Genomic DNA, 13,711 nt, shown 5'->3' with positions numbered 1-13,711 from the left:
AAGATCCATGATGTGGTACGGAACACAAAACATAGAGCACTTGTTAAACGCTCTTCCTTCAGTGATTTAGACAACAGATCTCGAACCCCAGTGCACTGGAGCGGGCATTTTGAAAAGCGCTTTAAAACAGACTTTAAAGTTATCGGTGTAAATAGTTGTCATGGTGTTAACAGTGAAGAGAAAAATGACAGGTGCGTTATTTAAACAGTTGCAGCAAAAGTGTTTTTAGTCTAGTTTTAAAAGCAGCAACACTTGGTGTGTGCCTCACGGATCTGGGCAGTTCATTCTCTGTCACCTGTGTTGTGGATCTTGGGAACAGAGCAGTCTGCATTGTACAGCCCTGTTTCTGAGGCTGCTGTGTGATTGCTTTGCAGGAGTCGAAGGGACACCGCAAGGTCCTGGCCTCGGTGGATGTGAACATGCGGAAGTACGCCAGCGCCATGCCCACCCAGACTGACCTCACGCTCAGACTCAAGCCGCTGTCGGTCAAGGTGGTGGAGGCCACGCTGAAGCTGTCCCTGTCCTGCGTCTTCCTGAGGGAGGGCAAAGCCACGTGAGTCAAAACTGGAACCACAGGCAACACCTTTGAGAAGCCAGCCAGTCACATTGCACGTTTCACATTTTACCATCGGGTACCATGGCTTGCTATGTGCGTTAGTTTGCTAACCATTCTTTACAATGCTTACCTTTACTTCAGCATGTGTTCTGTTTATAACACTTTGATCTACTTCCGCTATGGGAGCACTGCTTGAATGAAGGAATACGGAATATTAAGTAAATAGGCTTCCTCTGATTAGTTATTCCTGTATATACATTGAGTCAAACATTCATTTTCTGATAAGAAATGTCTTTGGATAACATTTAACCCTGTGTCAGAATGGTAGCTCTAGTACTGGGATCACTGCCCCCTTTTGAAGGAGTGCTAGTCAAGGCTTTATAATACATCTTCTTAGCTGTTAGTAGCACTAGCAACATTACTACTGCCCCTCTTAAAATCCACTCACCCCTCTGATAAATACAGACATTGATTCTCATGTTGTGATCTCTCTCTCTGTGAGTTTGGCATGCACATGTAAGCGGTCCAGTTTAGCTTGGTTTAGTTGCTGCACAGTGCACCCCATTAGCATTGCTGTGTGTGTGTGTGTGTGTGTGTGCCTGTGCCCTGGCTGTGAGTCAGCCTGTGTTTATGCCTCAGGGATGAAGACATGCAGAGTCTGGCCAGCCTGATGAGCGTGAAGCCAACGGACATCGGCAACCTGGACGACTTCGCGGACAGTGACGAGGAAGAGGAGAGGAGGGCCTCCGGAGCCACAGGTATGGGTACACCGGAGCCACACTCCCTCTGTCTCTCTCTCTCTCTCACTCTCTCTCTCACTCCCTCTCCCTGTTTTTCACTTCCTCTCTCACGCTCTCGCTCTCTCTCACGCTCTCTCTCACTTCCTCTCTCTCACTCTCTCTCACTCCCTCTCCCTGTCTCTAACTCCCTCTCTCCTTCTCCCTGTCTCTCTCTCTTTCTCCCCTCTCTGACGCTCTCCCTCTCTCTCTCCTTCTCCCTGTCTCCCTCTCTCTTTCTCTCTCGCTCTTTCTCTCTCCCTCTCCCTGTCTCTCCCCCTGTCTCTCTCTCTCTCACTTCCTCTGTCCCCTGTCTCTTCCAGCTCACCCCCCTGTCTTCTCTTCGTTGTTCAAGGAGAGAAGGCTCTACACGGCTACCTGCCTCCCCCCTCCTCAGAGCACTGCTGCTATCGGTACAAACACTGTGCTGCTTCCCTTCCTCACTGCAGTCACACCCGATCAGTGTGCCCTCTTAAAGTTTAGCTGATGACTCTATAACTATAACTCTTACTGGTTGTGCTTGTTCTATAGGTCTCAAAAGTCCAGCTTCATGTTACAGTAAACTTGGTTAAGTAAATCTCTGTTTGCAAGCCATACTTTCAGTTATCCTTGGTCACTTGGAGGGTGAAATTGGCCCCACCCCTTCACTGGCTTCTTTCCTGTCAATAACCAACCAGCTGCTTCCCCTGTTGACTGACATGCTTTCATCCAGTAACAAAGTTCAAACAGATAACCTGATGATAATGTATAGAAACAGAGCTAAGTGAGCTATAACATGTGTTTCTTTCTGCACATTTGAGACCTATTTAGCTAACGGACTGCATTCTTTGGCTCTGTTCACTTTCTCCCCTGTCTCTCTGTTCCATTCCCAGCCTCTGTGCGTGTGGCCCCTGGGCATGTGGTGCCTTGCCGTGTGGCCCCTGTGCGTGTAGCCCCTGTGCGTGTAGCCCCTGGGCATCTGACCCCTTGCCGTGTGGCCCCTGTGGCCCCTGTGCCAGAGGGCCCTGTGCGTGAAGCTCCTGTCCCCGTCATTGCTTCAGGGTTCAAGGAGAGGAGCCCCCCTCCCAGCGGTACAGACAGACAGCATGCCTCCCGACTTCTTTCCATTCTCTCTCTCATCTTTCTCCTGTGTGTTTCTCCAGTGTTTGCTGTGCTGACTCCTCTCTATCTCTCTCAGCTGCAGTGCCAGCCCCTGTGCTTGCTTCAGAGCCCCCTCGCCCCTGTGAGTTCACCCCTCTCTCAGGTACTTTGTTCATTCCCACAGTGACATTGTGTTGTTGTGTGGAGGGGTGACTGTGCTTCATGTCACAATCTCATTGTTATTCTGAGTGTGTGTGATGCTGTGTGACTGTGTGGGAGTGGGAGTCTATGAGTGTATGACTCTTAAGTGTGACACTGTGCTGTGTGAGTGTGACGCTGTGTGAGGGTATGACTATGTGTGTGTGATGTTGTGTGAGTGTGTGACTGAATGTTTGACTGCCTGTGTGTGACTGTGTGTGTGTGTATTGCTATGTGTGTGACTGTGTGAGTGTGTGTGTGAGACGCTGTGTGCATGTGACTCTGTGACTGAGTGTGTGTGAGACGCTATGTGAGTGTGTGACTTTGTGTGAGTGACTCTCTGACTGTATGTTTCTCCTCCTGTGCTGGCTCTGCTCACTCTCTCCCTCTGTCTCTCTGTTCCAGTCCCGGGCCCTGTGCCTGTGGCCCCTTGCCGTGTGTCCCGTATGCGTGAGGCCCCTGTGCGTGAAGCCCCTGTCCCTGGCGTTGCTTCAGGGTTCAAGGAGAGGAGCCCCCCTCCCAGCGGTACAGACAAGACAGCATGCCTCCCGACTTCTTTCCATTCTCTCTCTCATCTTTCTCCTGTGTGTGTTTCTCCAGTGTTTGCTGTGCTGACTCCTCTCTCTCTCTTAGCTGCAGTGCCAGCCCCTGTGCTTGCTTCAGAGCCCCCTCGCCCCCCTGAGTTCACCCCTCTCTCAGGTACTTTGTTCATTCCCACAGTGACATTATGTTGTTGTGTGGATGGGTGACTGTGTTTCATGTCACATTCTCATTGTTTTTAATCTTCCTGCTAAGGGGAGCTCGTGTGAGTCTGTCACACCTCCAGCATTCACGCTGGCTCTTCATCTGTCCCGTGTTCTGAACTCTACAGGCACACTTCTCTTTGACCTGTGACCTGAGATGGTTGTCATTTTGGGGTCATGTGACCTTGTGTTGTCAGGATGATAAAAGCCTAACGCTTTGAGTTAGTGCCTTCATACTTGGCACACAGCTGTATTCTGTGATTCTCTGGGTCAGGTTCGACCCTGTGTGTCGTACAAGAAAAATAAACCCTTTCCTGCTGGTTTATTTGCAAAGCTAACGCTGCCAGAGTGTCAGACCCTCGTATCTCAAAAAACATTTGAGGCAGCGACGTCATATTTGCTGGGTTTTATGAAAAATGTATGATAAGCATTTGCTGAGTGTGAAATTCAACTCTGACCTAATATGGCTCCCATACTGAGGTCAAGTGAAATTCTAGCTGCACAGAGACAGTACACTTTGTGTTATGGACTTATTGTTTGCTATGCAGCTATATTCATGGATCTTCTCACTCAATTCCATGTTGTTGACACACTTCATGGTCATACTGATAGCTCTAATTCTGAGTGTGTGTGACGTCGCGTGAGAGTGTGTTTGTGTGTGTGTGTGATGCTCTGTGTGTGTGTGTGTGAGACTCAGTGTGTGCGACTGTGTGATTGAGTGTGTGATGTTGTGTGTGTGACTCTTGGGCGTGTGACACTGATGCTGTGTAAGGGTGTGAATGTCTGTGTCTGTGTGATGCTGTGTGACTCTGAGTATGTGACTGTGTGTGTGTGACTGTGTGAGTGACTGAGTGTGTGTATGTGTGTGATGCTGTATGTGTAACAGTGTGTATGTGTGACTGTGTGAGTGTGTAATGCTGTGTGTGTGACTGTGTGTGACTGTATGTTTCTCCTCCTGTGCTGGCTCTGCTCACTCTCTCCCTCTGTCTCTCTGTTCCAGTCCCTGGCCCTGTGCCTGTGGCCCCTTGCCGTGTGTCCCGTATGCGTGAGGCCCCTGTGCCTGAGGGCCCTGTGCGTGAGGCCCCTGTCCCTGGCATTGCTTCAGGGTTCAAGGAGAGGAGCCCCCCTCCCAGCGGTACAGACAGACAGCATGCCTCCCGACTTCTTTCCATTCTCTCTCATCTTTCTCCTGTGTGTTTCTCCAGTGTTTGCTGTGCTGACTCCTCTCTCTCTCTCTCAGCTGCAGTGCCAGCCCCTGTGCTTGCTTCAGAGCCCCCTCGCCCCTCTGAGTTTACCCCTCTCTCAGGTACTTTGTTCATTCCCACAGTGACATTATGTTGTTGTGTGGAGGGGTGACTGTGTTTCATGTCACATTCTCATTGTTTTTAATCTTCCTGCTAAGGAGAGCTTAGTAATCTGTGATCCTCTGGGTCAGGTTCGACCCTGTGTGTCATACAAGAAAAACGAACCCTTTCCTGCTTGTTTATTTGCAAAGCTAATGCTGCCAGAGTGTCAGACGTCATATTTGCTGAGTTTTATGAAAAATGTATGATAAGTATTTGCTGAGTATGAAATTCGCCTTTGACCTAATATGGCTCCCATACTGAGGTCAAGTGAAATTACAGCCGCATAAAGACAGTACACTTTGTGTTATGGACTTATTGTTTGCTATACAGCTATATTCTTTGGTCTTCTTACTGTGACTGTGTTTATGACTGTGTGACGTAGTGCTAGTGTGTAAGTGTGTGACTGTGTGTATGGGTGTGTGTGACTCTGTGACTGTATGTTTCTTCTCCTGTGCTGGCTCTACTCACTCTCTCCCTGTGTCTCTGTTCCAGTCCCAGGCCCTGTGCCTGTGGCCCCTGTGCCTGTGATCCCTGCGCCTGTGGCACGTGCGCCTGTGGTCCATGTGCCTGTGGCCCCTGCGCCTGTGGTCCATGTGTCTGTGGCCCCTGCGCCTGTGGCCCCTGTACCTGTAGCCCGTGTACCTGTGGTCCCTGCGGCTGAGGTCCCGGCTCCTGTGGCCCCTGTGCCTGAGGGCCCTGTGCGTGAAGCCCCTGTCCCTGTCATTGCTTCAGGGTTCAAGGAGAGGAGCCCCCCTCCTAGCGGTACAGACAAGACAGCATGCCTCCCGACTTCTTTCCATTCTCTCTCATCTTTCTCTTGTGTGTTTTCTGTGCTGACTCGCTGTCCCTCTCACTCTCTCTCAGCTGCAGTGCCGCCTCACCCCTCTGAGTTCACCCCTGTCTCAGGTGCTGCCTTTTTTCTTTCTTTGTATTGTAATTAGATCTATGCAGCTCTCTAGGCCTATCAGATTCTGGGGTACAGGGGAGAGCCTGTTAGTCTTCACATGTGTCACAGTCGCATATATCTGGAGAACACAATAGCTTTTCCCCAGTTCTGTAAATCAGTCGTTTTAATATACCCTGATGCTGACACCTCATTTGCTTATCTAATGACATCCATGTCTTAAATACCACTTATCTGATTTTCATGAAACTATTCCTTGCCATTTCATGTTTTCATCATGATGAGCCTACTGACAGCTCTGGTTGTGAATTTACAGCCGCGGCGTGGGGTGGATGTTACTGGCACACTGAGAAGAGAAATCTGCACGCGTTTTCTTAGGACTCTGCACAGAGGCGTTCTTATGCTCTCAGTTATCCTCAATTGAATACCTTCAGTCTGTAGTGACCCCACCCTTTCTGTAATTGTGTTTAGAGACCCAGAGACAGCTGAGCACCCTGCAAGAAGAGGAGGACGATCCCAGAGACACCGCCTTCAGCTGTGAGTACCGGGGGAGGGGCTCCAATCTGGGGGCGGGGCAGGGTTCAGCTGTGGGTATCAGGAGTGGGGCTCCAGTATGAGGGTGGGCCATGGCGGGGTTCAGCTGTAAGTTTCGAGGTGGGGCTCCAGTCTGGGGGCGGGGAAGGGCGGGGTTCAGCTGTGAGTACTGGGGGCGGGGCTCTGTCATTGCTCTGGGCTTTGCTAGCAGCCCTCTTTAGAAGGTCTTGGAAAGGATTAGTTGTACTGATGCTCATTTGGTCAGCTGCTGGTCAGAAGCAAAGAATGAATTGAAAATGATGGCATTGAGTAGCAAAGCCCCAGCAGCCCGGAGCACAGCTAACAGGTCTCATGACTCATGATTCAATAAAGAACAATACTCAAAGGGGGGGGGGGATTTATTACGATATTTTGTGAGCTCATAAAAAAATAACAGGAGCAAGCCTAGTTATAATACACATCAGAACTGCTTTCATTGTGTGTTTTTGCTTTGCTTTTCCACATAGTTCCAAAGATTAAGGCCCAGCAATCCGACGGCAGGCTACCAGAAAACCAACTGAAGCCAACATCGAAATCAGCTGCAAACGCTGAGCAAAGTAGCAGAGCCGCAGAGGGTCAACCCAAAGCTCTGAGCACTGGCATGCCAGAGGACTTCCTGAGGACAACCAGGGCTGCAAACACCGTGAGCATCTCCAAGCAGAGCACCATCCAGCCTGGAGGAGAACCAGGTCTCACCCCAGAGGACAGAGCAGCAACAGGCAGAGCAGCCAGACAGACGACCGCCGCTAAAGAAAACCAAGAAGCCACTCCCCCACTGCCACTTCTCGTGAAGCCTGGAGATGCCACACCCAAGGTGGAGGCCCCTGCTGCTGCTGCTGCTGCTTCCTCGGGCCCTGCTAAGGAGCCCCAAGCCCAGGCAGGGGTGGTCAAGAACCCGTTTGAAGATGATATGGAAGAAACCATGCCATTGGCCGGCCCCACTGCTACACCGAAGAACGGTGCCAATCAAAAGGAGAGCCTGCAGTCTGGATCGGGATTGGTGGTTCTGAAGAAGGAGGCGGGGCCCACGCACAAAGTGGAGGCTGTGACAGAGAAAGGGGGCAGGAGGTAAGTGTTGCCCCAAGGGGGTGTAGAGTTGAGGGTGTCATTGTCTTGAAAGTGGCCGTCAGGGTTCAGCATTGTTGGGTGGATTTGATCTGATGCTTGAGCAAACTATTGGTTTGTCCTTCCAGAGGAATCAAGGGACCCAGAGTATACCAGGAGAACATGCCCCCACACCAGGGCCTTGCCAAACCCAATCAGGGAGAAAGACAGGTCCTAATAAAGTGGCCAGACAGTAGCAGAAACGCTCATCCAATTGTCACTCAACTTAGAAAGCACACAAACTCCTAACCAGGTCACAGCTGACTTCAGTGTCGTAGATATGGCTTCTCTCAGGTTGATGAAACTGCATCGTGGATGTAGACCAGCGCGATTGCTACAGAACTGTTGATAAACTGTATTCTGTCATTCGAATCCTTTGTGGGAGATCTGTATGATATAATAATGCATTGTTCACTGTGTTCGTCTTGTCTTATTCCCATGCTCTTCCTCCTTACTTTAGCATGGTTTTACAAATTATTAAAAATGAATTGTTCTATTTTGATAAATGAACGATATGCAAGGTCCCATACTTTGCTACAAGTTACTGCACCTAGTAAAGAGATGGGAACCTGCAGAGGTATTCAGTAGCTCCGCCTATTCGACTGTTTCTACCTTAACCATTCGGCACTGTCACAATAGTACTTGTTCTACCCGTATTATAATATTCTGATTAATGATGTGCCTGAGGTTAAAATGGATGGTGTTCCTGGAATAATCTTATGTATCAAGAGCACTTTATTATTCAAAGGAAAGGCACCTCTTCGCAAAGCTTTCAAAGGATGCTTAATTGATGCTTGCAAAATAAAAGCCCTGTTGATCAGTAATCGATTTAGTGACTAGATGTTCTACTCGTCATCAGTGTTGAATATCTTACACTGCGTCCTCTTAGTGTTTAAAATATTCTCTAGAAGTTTGATATGCCAGATTCTTCAGAACCATGTAGCAATAATCAGTGAAGTAAATGTGTGACATCGTAACATCGTGACATCAGCGCGTCATTCCTTCCCCTTAATTTGACCATGCTTCCCTGTGCTCTAGCACGGAGAGTTCAACCAACACTGTGCAGCCGTCTAGACCAGAAGCAGCCATTGCCCCTGCTGACCCATCCACACAGCTGCCCAGATTACCAGGAGCCCTAATCTCAGGGAGTGCGACCCGGTCTGCACCTCCAGCCAAACCAGAGGACAGAGCAACGACAGACAAAGCAGACAGACAGGCGACCGCCGCTAAAGAAAGCCAAGAGGCCACCCCTCCACTGCCACTTCCCGTGACACATGGAGACGCCACACCCAAGGTGGAGGCCCCTGCTGCTGCTGCTGCTAAGGAGCCCCAAGCCCAGGCAGGGGTGGTCAAGAAGCTCTTGGTGGAGAAGAAAGAACCCATGCCATTGGCCACACCCACTGCCACACCTGAGAAGGGAGCCAATCAAAAGGAGAGCCTCCAGTCAGGAAGGGGATTGGAGGATCTGAAGAAGGGGGAGGGAACAGCAGTGAAGGAGGAGGAGAGGCCTGCAGAGGGGGGGCCCATGCGCAAAGTGGAGGCTGCGGCAGGGAAAGGGGACAGGGGGTAAGTGTTGCAGTGGAATGGAGTTCCCTGTGCTTTGCCATGCTTGCCTGTGCTTTGCCAGGCTTCTGCCGTGCTTCCCTGTGCTTTAAATATCCATTGCAGGGATTTCTGTCCTTGCTGAAGGAGTTGTAGTGGAGGATACGTCTCTATGCACATGCGTCACACTGACATTTTCTAGATATACCTTGAGGACGGCTCTCCCAGTCTTGATGAAACTTGGTATGGGCATTCCCTTACTCAGTGTCTTGTGATGCCATCATCCAGGGCATGGTGATCCACTTCAGCCTGAGTTTTAGTGTCTTGATTGTTCGGGTCAACGATGGGTTAGTCTTCAGAAATACCTTCAGAACCACTCGTCCAAATATGTGGAAACTTTGCATGTACTTTTGTTGCAAGAAGCTGTTCCACATACTGTGACTGTCGGTCCCTTCATTTTTAGCGGTGACATGATATTGGCTGAGCTATTGAAGGCTATATGCTGGAAACTGCTTGTGTGGGTGTGATGCAGTTCAGCCTGTGCATTTGTTAGAAGATGCTGTTCTATAATCTTTGCATGTAGATTGTGGTGACCTAGATTTTAATCACACTGACACCTGGATTATTTTATTGTTTGTATATAACTTACAATACAGACCTTGTTAACTTCATAGTGAGTGATTACCTGACTGCAGATCAAATCTTTCAGTTCACACAGTGAAGATGTATTCTGAATATCTAACGGCACGCGATTCCTGAATTCAGGAGCTCTGGTCTTGAATGCTGTGTGCCCTGTCTCTGTTCTAGTGCCTGCAATATTCCCTGTGCTTGGCAATGCTCCCCCATACTGTGCCATGTTTTCGCATGCTTGCATCTCCCTCTGCTTTCCCATTCTTTCCCCTAACTGTGTTCATGCTTCCCTATGCTCTAGCACGGAGAGTTTAGCCAACACTGTGCAGCCGTCTAGACCAGAAGCAGCCACTGCCCCTGCTGACCCGTCCACACAGCTGCCCAGATTAGAGGGAGCCCAAATCTCAGGGAGTGCGACCCGGTCTGCACCTCCAGCCAAACCAGAGGACAGAGCAGCGACAGACAAAGCAGGCAGACAGGTGACCGCCGCTAAAGAAAGCCAAGAAACCACTCCCCCACTGCCACTTCTCGTGAAGCCTGGAGATGCCACACCCAAGGTGGAGGCCCCTGCTGCTGCTGCTTCCTTGGGCCCTGCTAAGGAGCCCCAAGCCCAGGCAGGGGTGGTCAAGAAGCTCTTGGTGGAGATGAAAGAACCCATGCCATTGGCCGCCCCCACTGCCACACCTGAGAAGGGGGCCAATCAAAAGGAGAGCCTCCAGTCAGGGAGGGGATTGGAGGATCTGAAGAAGGGGGAGAGACCTCCAGCGGTGAAGGAAGAGGAGAGGCATGCAGAGGAGGGGCCCACGCACAAAGTGGAGGCTGTGGCAGGGAAAGGGAACAGGGGGTAAGTGTTGCAGTGGAATGGAGTTCCCTATGCTTTGCCAAGCCGTCGCCATGCTTGCCTGTGCTTTACCAGGCTTCTACCGTGCTTCCCTGTTCTTTTAAATATCCACTGCAGGGATTTCTGTCCTTGCTGAAGGAGTTGTAGTGGAGGATACGTCTCTGTGCACATGCGTCACACTGATGTTTTCTAGATATACCATGAGGACGGCTCTCTCAGTCTTGATGAAACTTGGTATGGGCATTCCCTTACTCAGTGTCTTGTGATGCCATCATCCAGGGCATGGTGATCCACTTCAGCCTGAGTTTTAGTGTCTTGATTGTTCGGGTCAACGATGGGTTAGTCTTCAGAAATACCTTCAGAACCACTCGTCCAAATATGTGGAAACTTTGCATGTACTTTTGTTGCAAGAAGCTGTTCCACATACTGTGACTGTCGGTCCCTTCATTTTTAGCGGTGACATGATATTGGCTGAGCTATTGAAGGCTATATGCTGGAAACTGCTTGTGTGGGTGTGATGCAGTTCAGCCTGTGCATTTGTTAGAAGATGCTGTTCTATAATCTTTGCATGTAGATTGTGGTGACCTAGATTTTAATCACACTGACACCTGGATTATTTTATTGTTTGTATGTAACTTACAATACAGACCTTATTAACTTCATAGTGAGTGATTACCTGACTGCAGATCAAATCTTTCAGTTCACACAGTGAAGATGTATTCTGAATATCTAACGGCACGCGATTCCTGAATTCAGGAGCTCTGGTCTTGAATGCTGTGTGCCCTGTCTCTGTTCTAGTGCCTGCAATATTCCCTGTGCTTGGCAATGCTCCCCCATGCTGTGTCATGTTTTCGCATGCTTGCATCTCCCTCTGCTTTCCCATTCTTTCCCCTAACTGTGTTCATGCTTCCCTATGCTCTAGCACGGAGAGTTTAGCCAACACTGTGCAGCCATCTAGACCAGAAGCAGCCACTGCCCCTGCTGACCCATCCACACAGCTGCCCAGATTACCGGGAGCCCAAATCTCAGGGAGTGCGGCCAGGTCTGTACCTCCAGCCAAACCAGAGGACAGAGCAGCGACAGACAAAGCAGGCAGACAGGCGACCGCCGCTAAAGAAAGCCAAGAAACCACTCCCCCACTGCCACTTCTCGTGAAGCCTGGAGATGCCACACCCAAGGTGGAGGCCCCTGCTGCTGCTGCTGCTAAGGAGCCCCAAGCCCAGGCAGGGGTGGTCAAGAAGCTCTTGGTGGAGAAGAAAGAACCCATGCCATTGGCCACACCCACTGCCACACCTGAGAAGGGAGCCAATCAAAAGGAGAGCCTCCAGTCAGGAAGGGGATTGGAGGATCTGAAGAAGGGGGAGGGAACTCCAGCAGTGAAGGAGGAGGAGAGGCCTGCAGAGGGGGGGCCCATGCGCAAAGTGGAGGCTGCGGCAGGGAAAGGGGACAGGGGGTAAGTGTTGCAGTGGAATGGAGTTCCCTATGCTTTGCCATGCTTGCCTGTGCTTTACCAGGCTTCTGTCATGCCTCCCTGTGCTTTAAATATCCATTGCAGGGATTTCTGTCCTTGCTGAAGGAGTTGTAGTGGAGGATACGTCTCTATGCACATGCGTCACACTGACATTTTCTAGATATACCTTGAGGACGGCTCTCCCAGTCTTGATGAAACTTGGTATGGGCATTCCCTTACTCAGTGTCTTGTGATGCCATCATCCAGGGCATGGTGATCCACTTCAGCCTGAGTTTTAATGTCTTGATTGTTCGGGTCAATGATGGGTTAGTCTTCAGAAATACCTTCAGAACCACTCGTCCAAATTTGTGGAAACTTTGCATGTACTTTTGTTGCAAGAAGCTGTTCCACATACTGTGACTGTCGGTCAAGGCTCCCTTCTTTTTTAGCAGCGACGTGATTTGGCTGAGCTATTGAAGGCTATATGTTGGAAACTGCTTGTGTGGGTGTGATGCAGTTCAGCCTGTGCATTTGTTAGAAGATGCTGTTCTATAATCTTTGCATGTAGATCGTGGTGACCTAGATTTTAATCACACTGACACCTGGATTATTTTATTGTTTGTATGTAACTTACAATACAGACCTTATTAACTTCATAGTGAGTGATTACCTGACTGCAGATCAAATCTTTCAGTTCACACAGTGAAGATGTATTCTGAATATCTAACGGCACGCGATTCCTGAATTCAGGAGCTCTGGTCTTGAATGCTGTGTGCCCTGTCTCTGTTCTAGTGCCTGCAATATTCCCTGTGCTTGGCAATGCTCCCCCATACTGTGTCATGTTTTCGCATGCTTGCATCTCCCTCTGCTTTCCCATTCTTTCCCCTAACTGTGTTCATGCTTCCCTGTGCTCTAGCACGGAGAGTTTAGCCAACACTGTGCAGCCATCTAGACCAGAAGCAGCCACTGCCCCTGCTGACCCGTCCACACAGCTGTCCAGATTACCAGGAGCCCTAATCTCAGGGAGTGCGGCCAGGTCTGCACCTCCAGCCAAACCAGAGGACAGAGCAGCGACAGACAAAGCAGGCAGACAGGCGACCGCCGCTAAAGAAAGCCAAGAAACCACCCCCCCACTGCCACTTCTCGTGAAGCCTGGAGATGCCACACCCAAGATGGAGGCCCCTGCTGCTGCTGCTGCTTCCTGGGGCCCTGCTAAGGAGCCCCAAGCCCAGGCAGGGGTGTACAAAAAGCCTTTGGTCGAGAAGAAAGAACCCATGCCATTGGCTGCCCCCACTGCCACACCTGAGAAGGGGGCCAGTCAAAAGCAGGAGAGCCTCCAGTCAAGAAGAGGATTGGAGGTTCTAAAGAAGGAGGAGGGGCCTCCAGCAGGGAAGGAGGTGGAGAGGCCTGCAGAGGAGAGGCCCATGCGCAAAGTGGAGGCTGTGGCAGGGAGAGGGGACAGGGGGTAAGTGTTGCAGTGGAACGGCCAGCATACGTTGGATCACCAATTTGCACGCTTTGACAAGTTTGTTTTTGTAGATCTACCTTCGCATGGACCCTGTAAATCGTTTTCCGCGTCAGTTAAAAGCAGTCTGCACGTTATTTATTAACAGCACTTCTACTGCTTGGGAATCCCACTTAAGTATGTTATCAAGTATGTTATCAAATTTCAGTAGAGCTCGAAACATAACTTTTACTGAGAGATGCACAGAACTTTTCAAACTCATCTGCATAATTTAAAACAGTCATTTACAAATGCACTCTCTTTTCCTTGAGTATTTAATGAGTGTAATGAGCTTTTCTTTAGCCCTGAGCGAAGTGTAACAGAGCCCGCTGTGTTGTTTATAGAAGCGTAGAGTTTGCTGTGTCTCGTGTTGTCTGTGTCGCCGTGTTCTATTTTCAAATAGAATATAATGCCGACATTTTCAATCACACCTTATGGGACAATACATTATTCAACATTTACTG

The 13,711-nt window shown here is 49.8% G+C and overlaps 1 protein-coding gene across 19 annotated transcripts in view; it reads left to right on the top strand.

The window, feature by feature from the left end:
• The window catches only part of LOC121310020 (EH domain-binding protein 1-like protein 1), a 42,837-nt gene that overhangs the window by 15,096 nt on the left and 14,030 nt on the right, over positions 1-13,711 (top strand). Inside the window, exons 5-21 of one of the 19 annotated variants that reach the window (XM_041243200.1) lie at positions 375-553; positions 1,196-1,314; positions 1,656-1,745; positions 2,205-2,402; positions 2,510-2,575; positions 3,016-3,135; positions 3,250-3,309; positions 4,354-4,488; positions 4,594-4,659; positions 5,192-5,461; positions 5,564-5,605; positions 6,075-6,140; positions 6,644-7,244; positions 8,319-8,846; positions 9,754-10,296; positions 11,216-11,746; positions 12,660-13,208. In XM_041243200.1, the coding sequence (XP_041099134.1) occupies positions 375-553; positions 1,196-1,314; positions 1,656-1,745; positions 2,205-2,402; positions 2,510-2,575; positions 3,016-3,135; positions 3,250-3,309; positions 4,354-4,488; positions 4,594-4,659; positions 5,192-5,461; positions 5,564-5,605; positions 6,075-6,140; positions 6,644-7,244; positions 8,319-8,846; positions 9,754-10,296; positions 11,216-11,746; positions 12,660-13,208 (4,163 nt within the window). Of the gene's footprint in view, positions 1-374; positions 554-1,195; positions 1,315-1,655; positions 1,746-2,204; positions 2,403-2,509; positions 2,576-3,015; positions 3,136-3,243; positions 3,310-4,353; positions 4,489-4,593; positions 4,660-5,191; positions 5,462-5,563; positions 5,606-6,074; positions 6,141-6,643; positions 7,245-8,318; positions 8,847-9,753; positions 10,297-11,215; positions 11,747-12,659; positions 13,209-13,711 lie in introns of all 19 variants that reach the window. The other 18 variants (XM_041243210.1, XM_041243199.1, XM_041243202.1 and 15 more) reach the window with 18 other exon arrangements.

The sequence above is a fragment of the Polyodon spathula genome, unplaced genomic scaffold (assembly GCF_017654505.1).
Source record: "Polyodon spathula isolate WHYD16114869_AA unplaced genomic scaffold, ASM1765450v1 scaffolds_1677, whole genome shotgun sequence".
NCBI lineage: Eukaryota > Metazoa > Chordata > Actinopteri > Acipenseriformes > Polyodontidae > Polyodon > Polyodon spathula.
The sequence above is the reverse complement of the archived record's forward strand: the minus strand, read 5'-3'. Positions and strand labels throughout refer to the sequence as shown.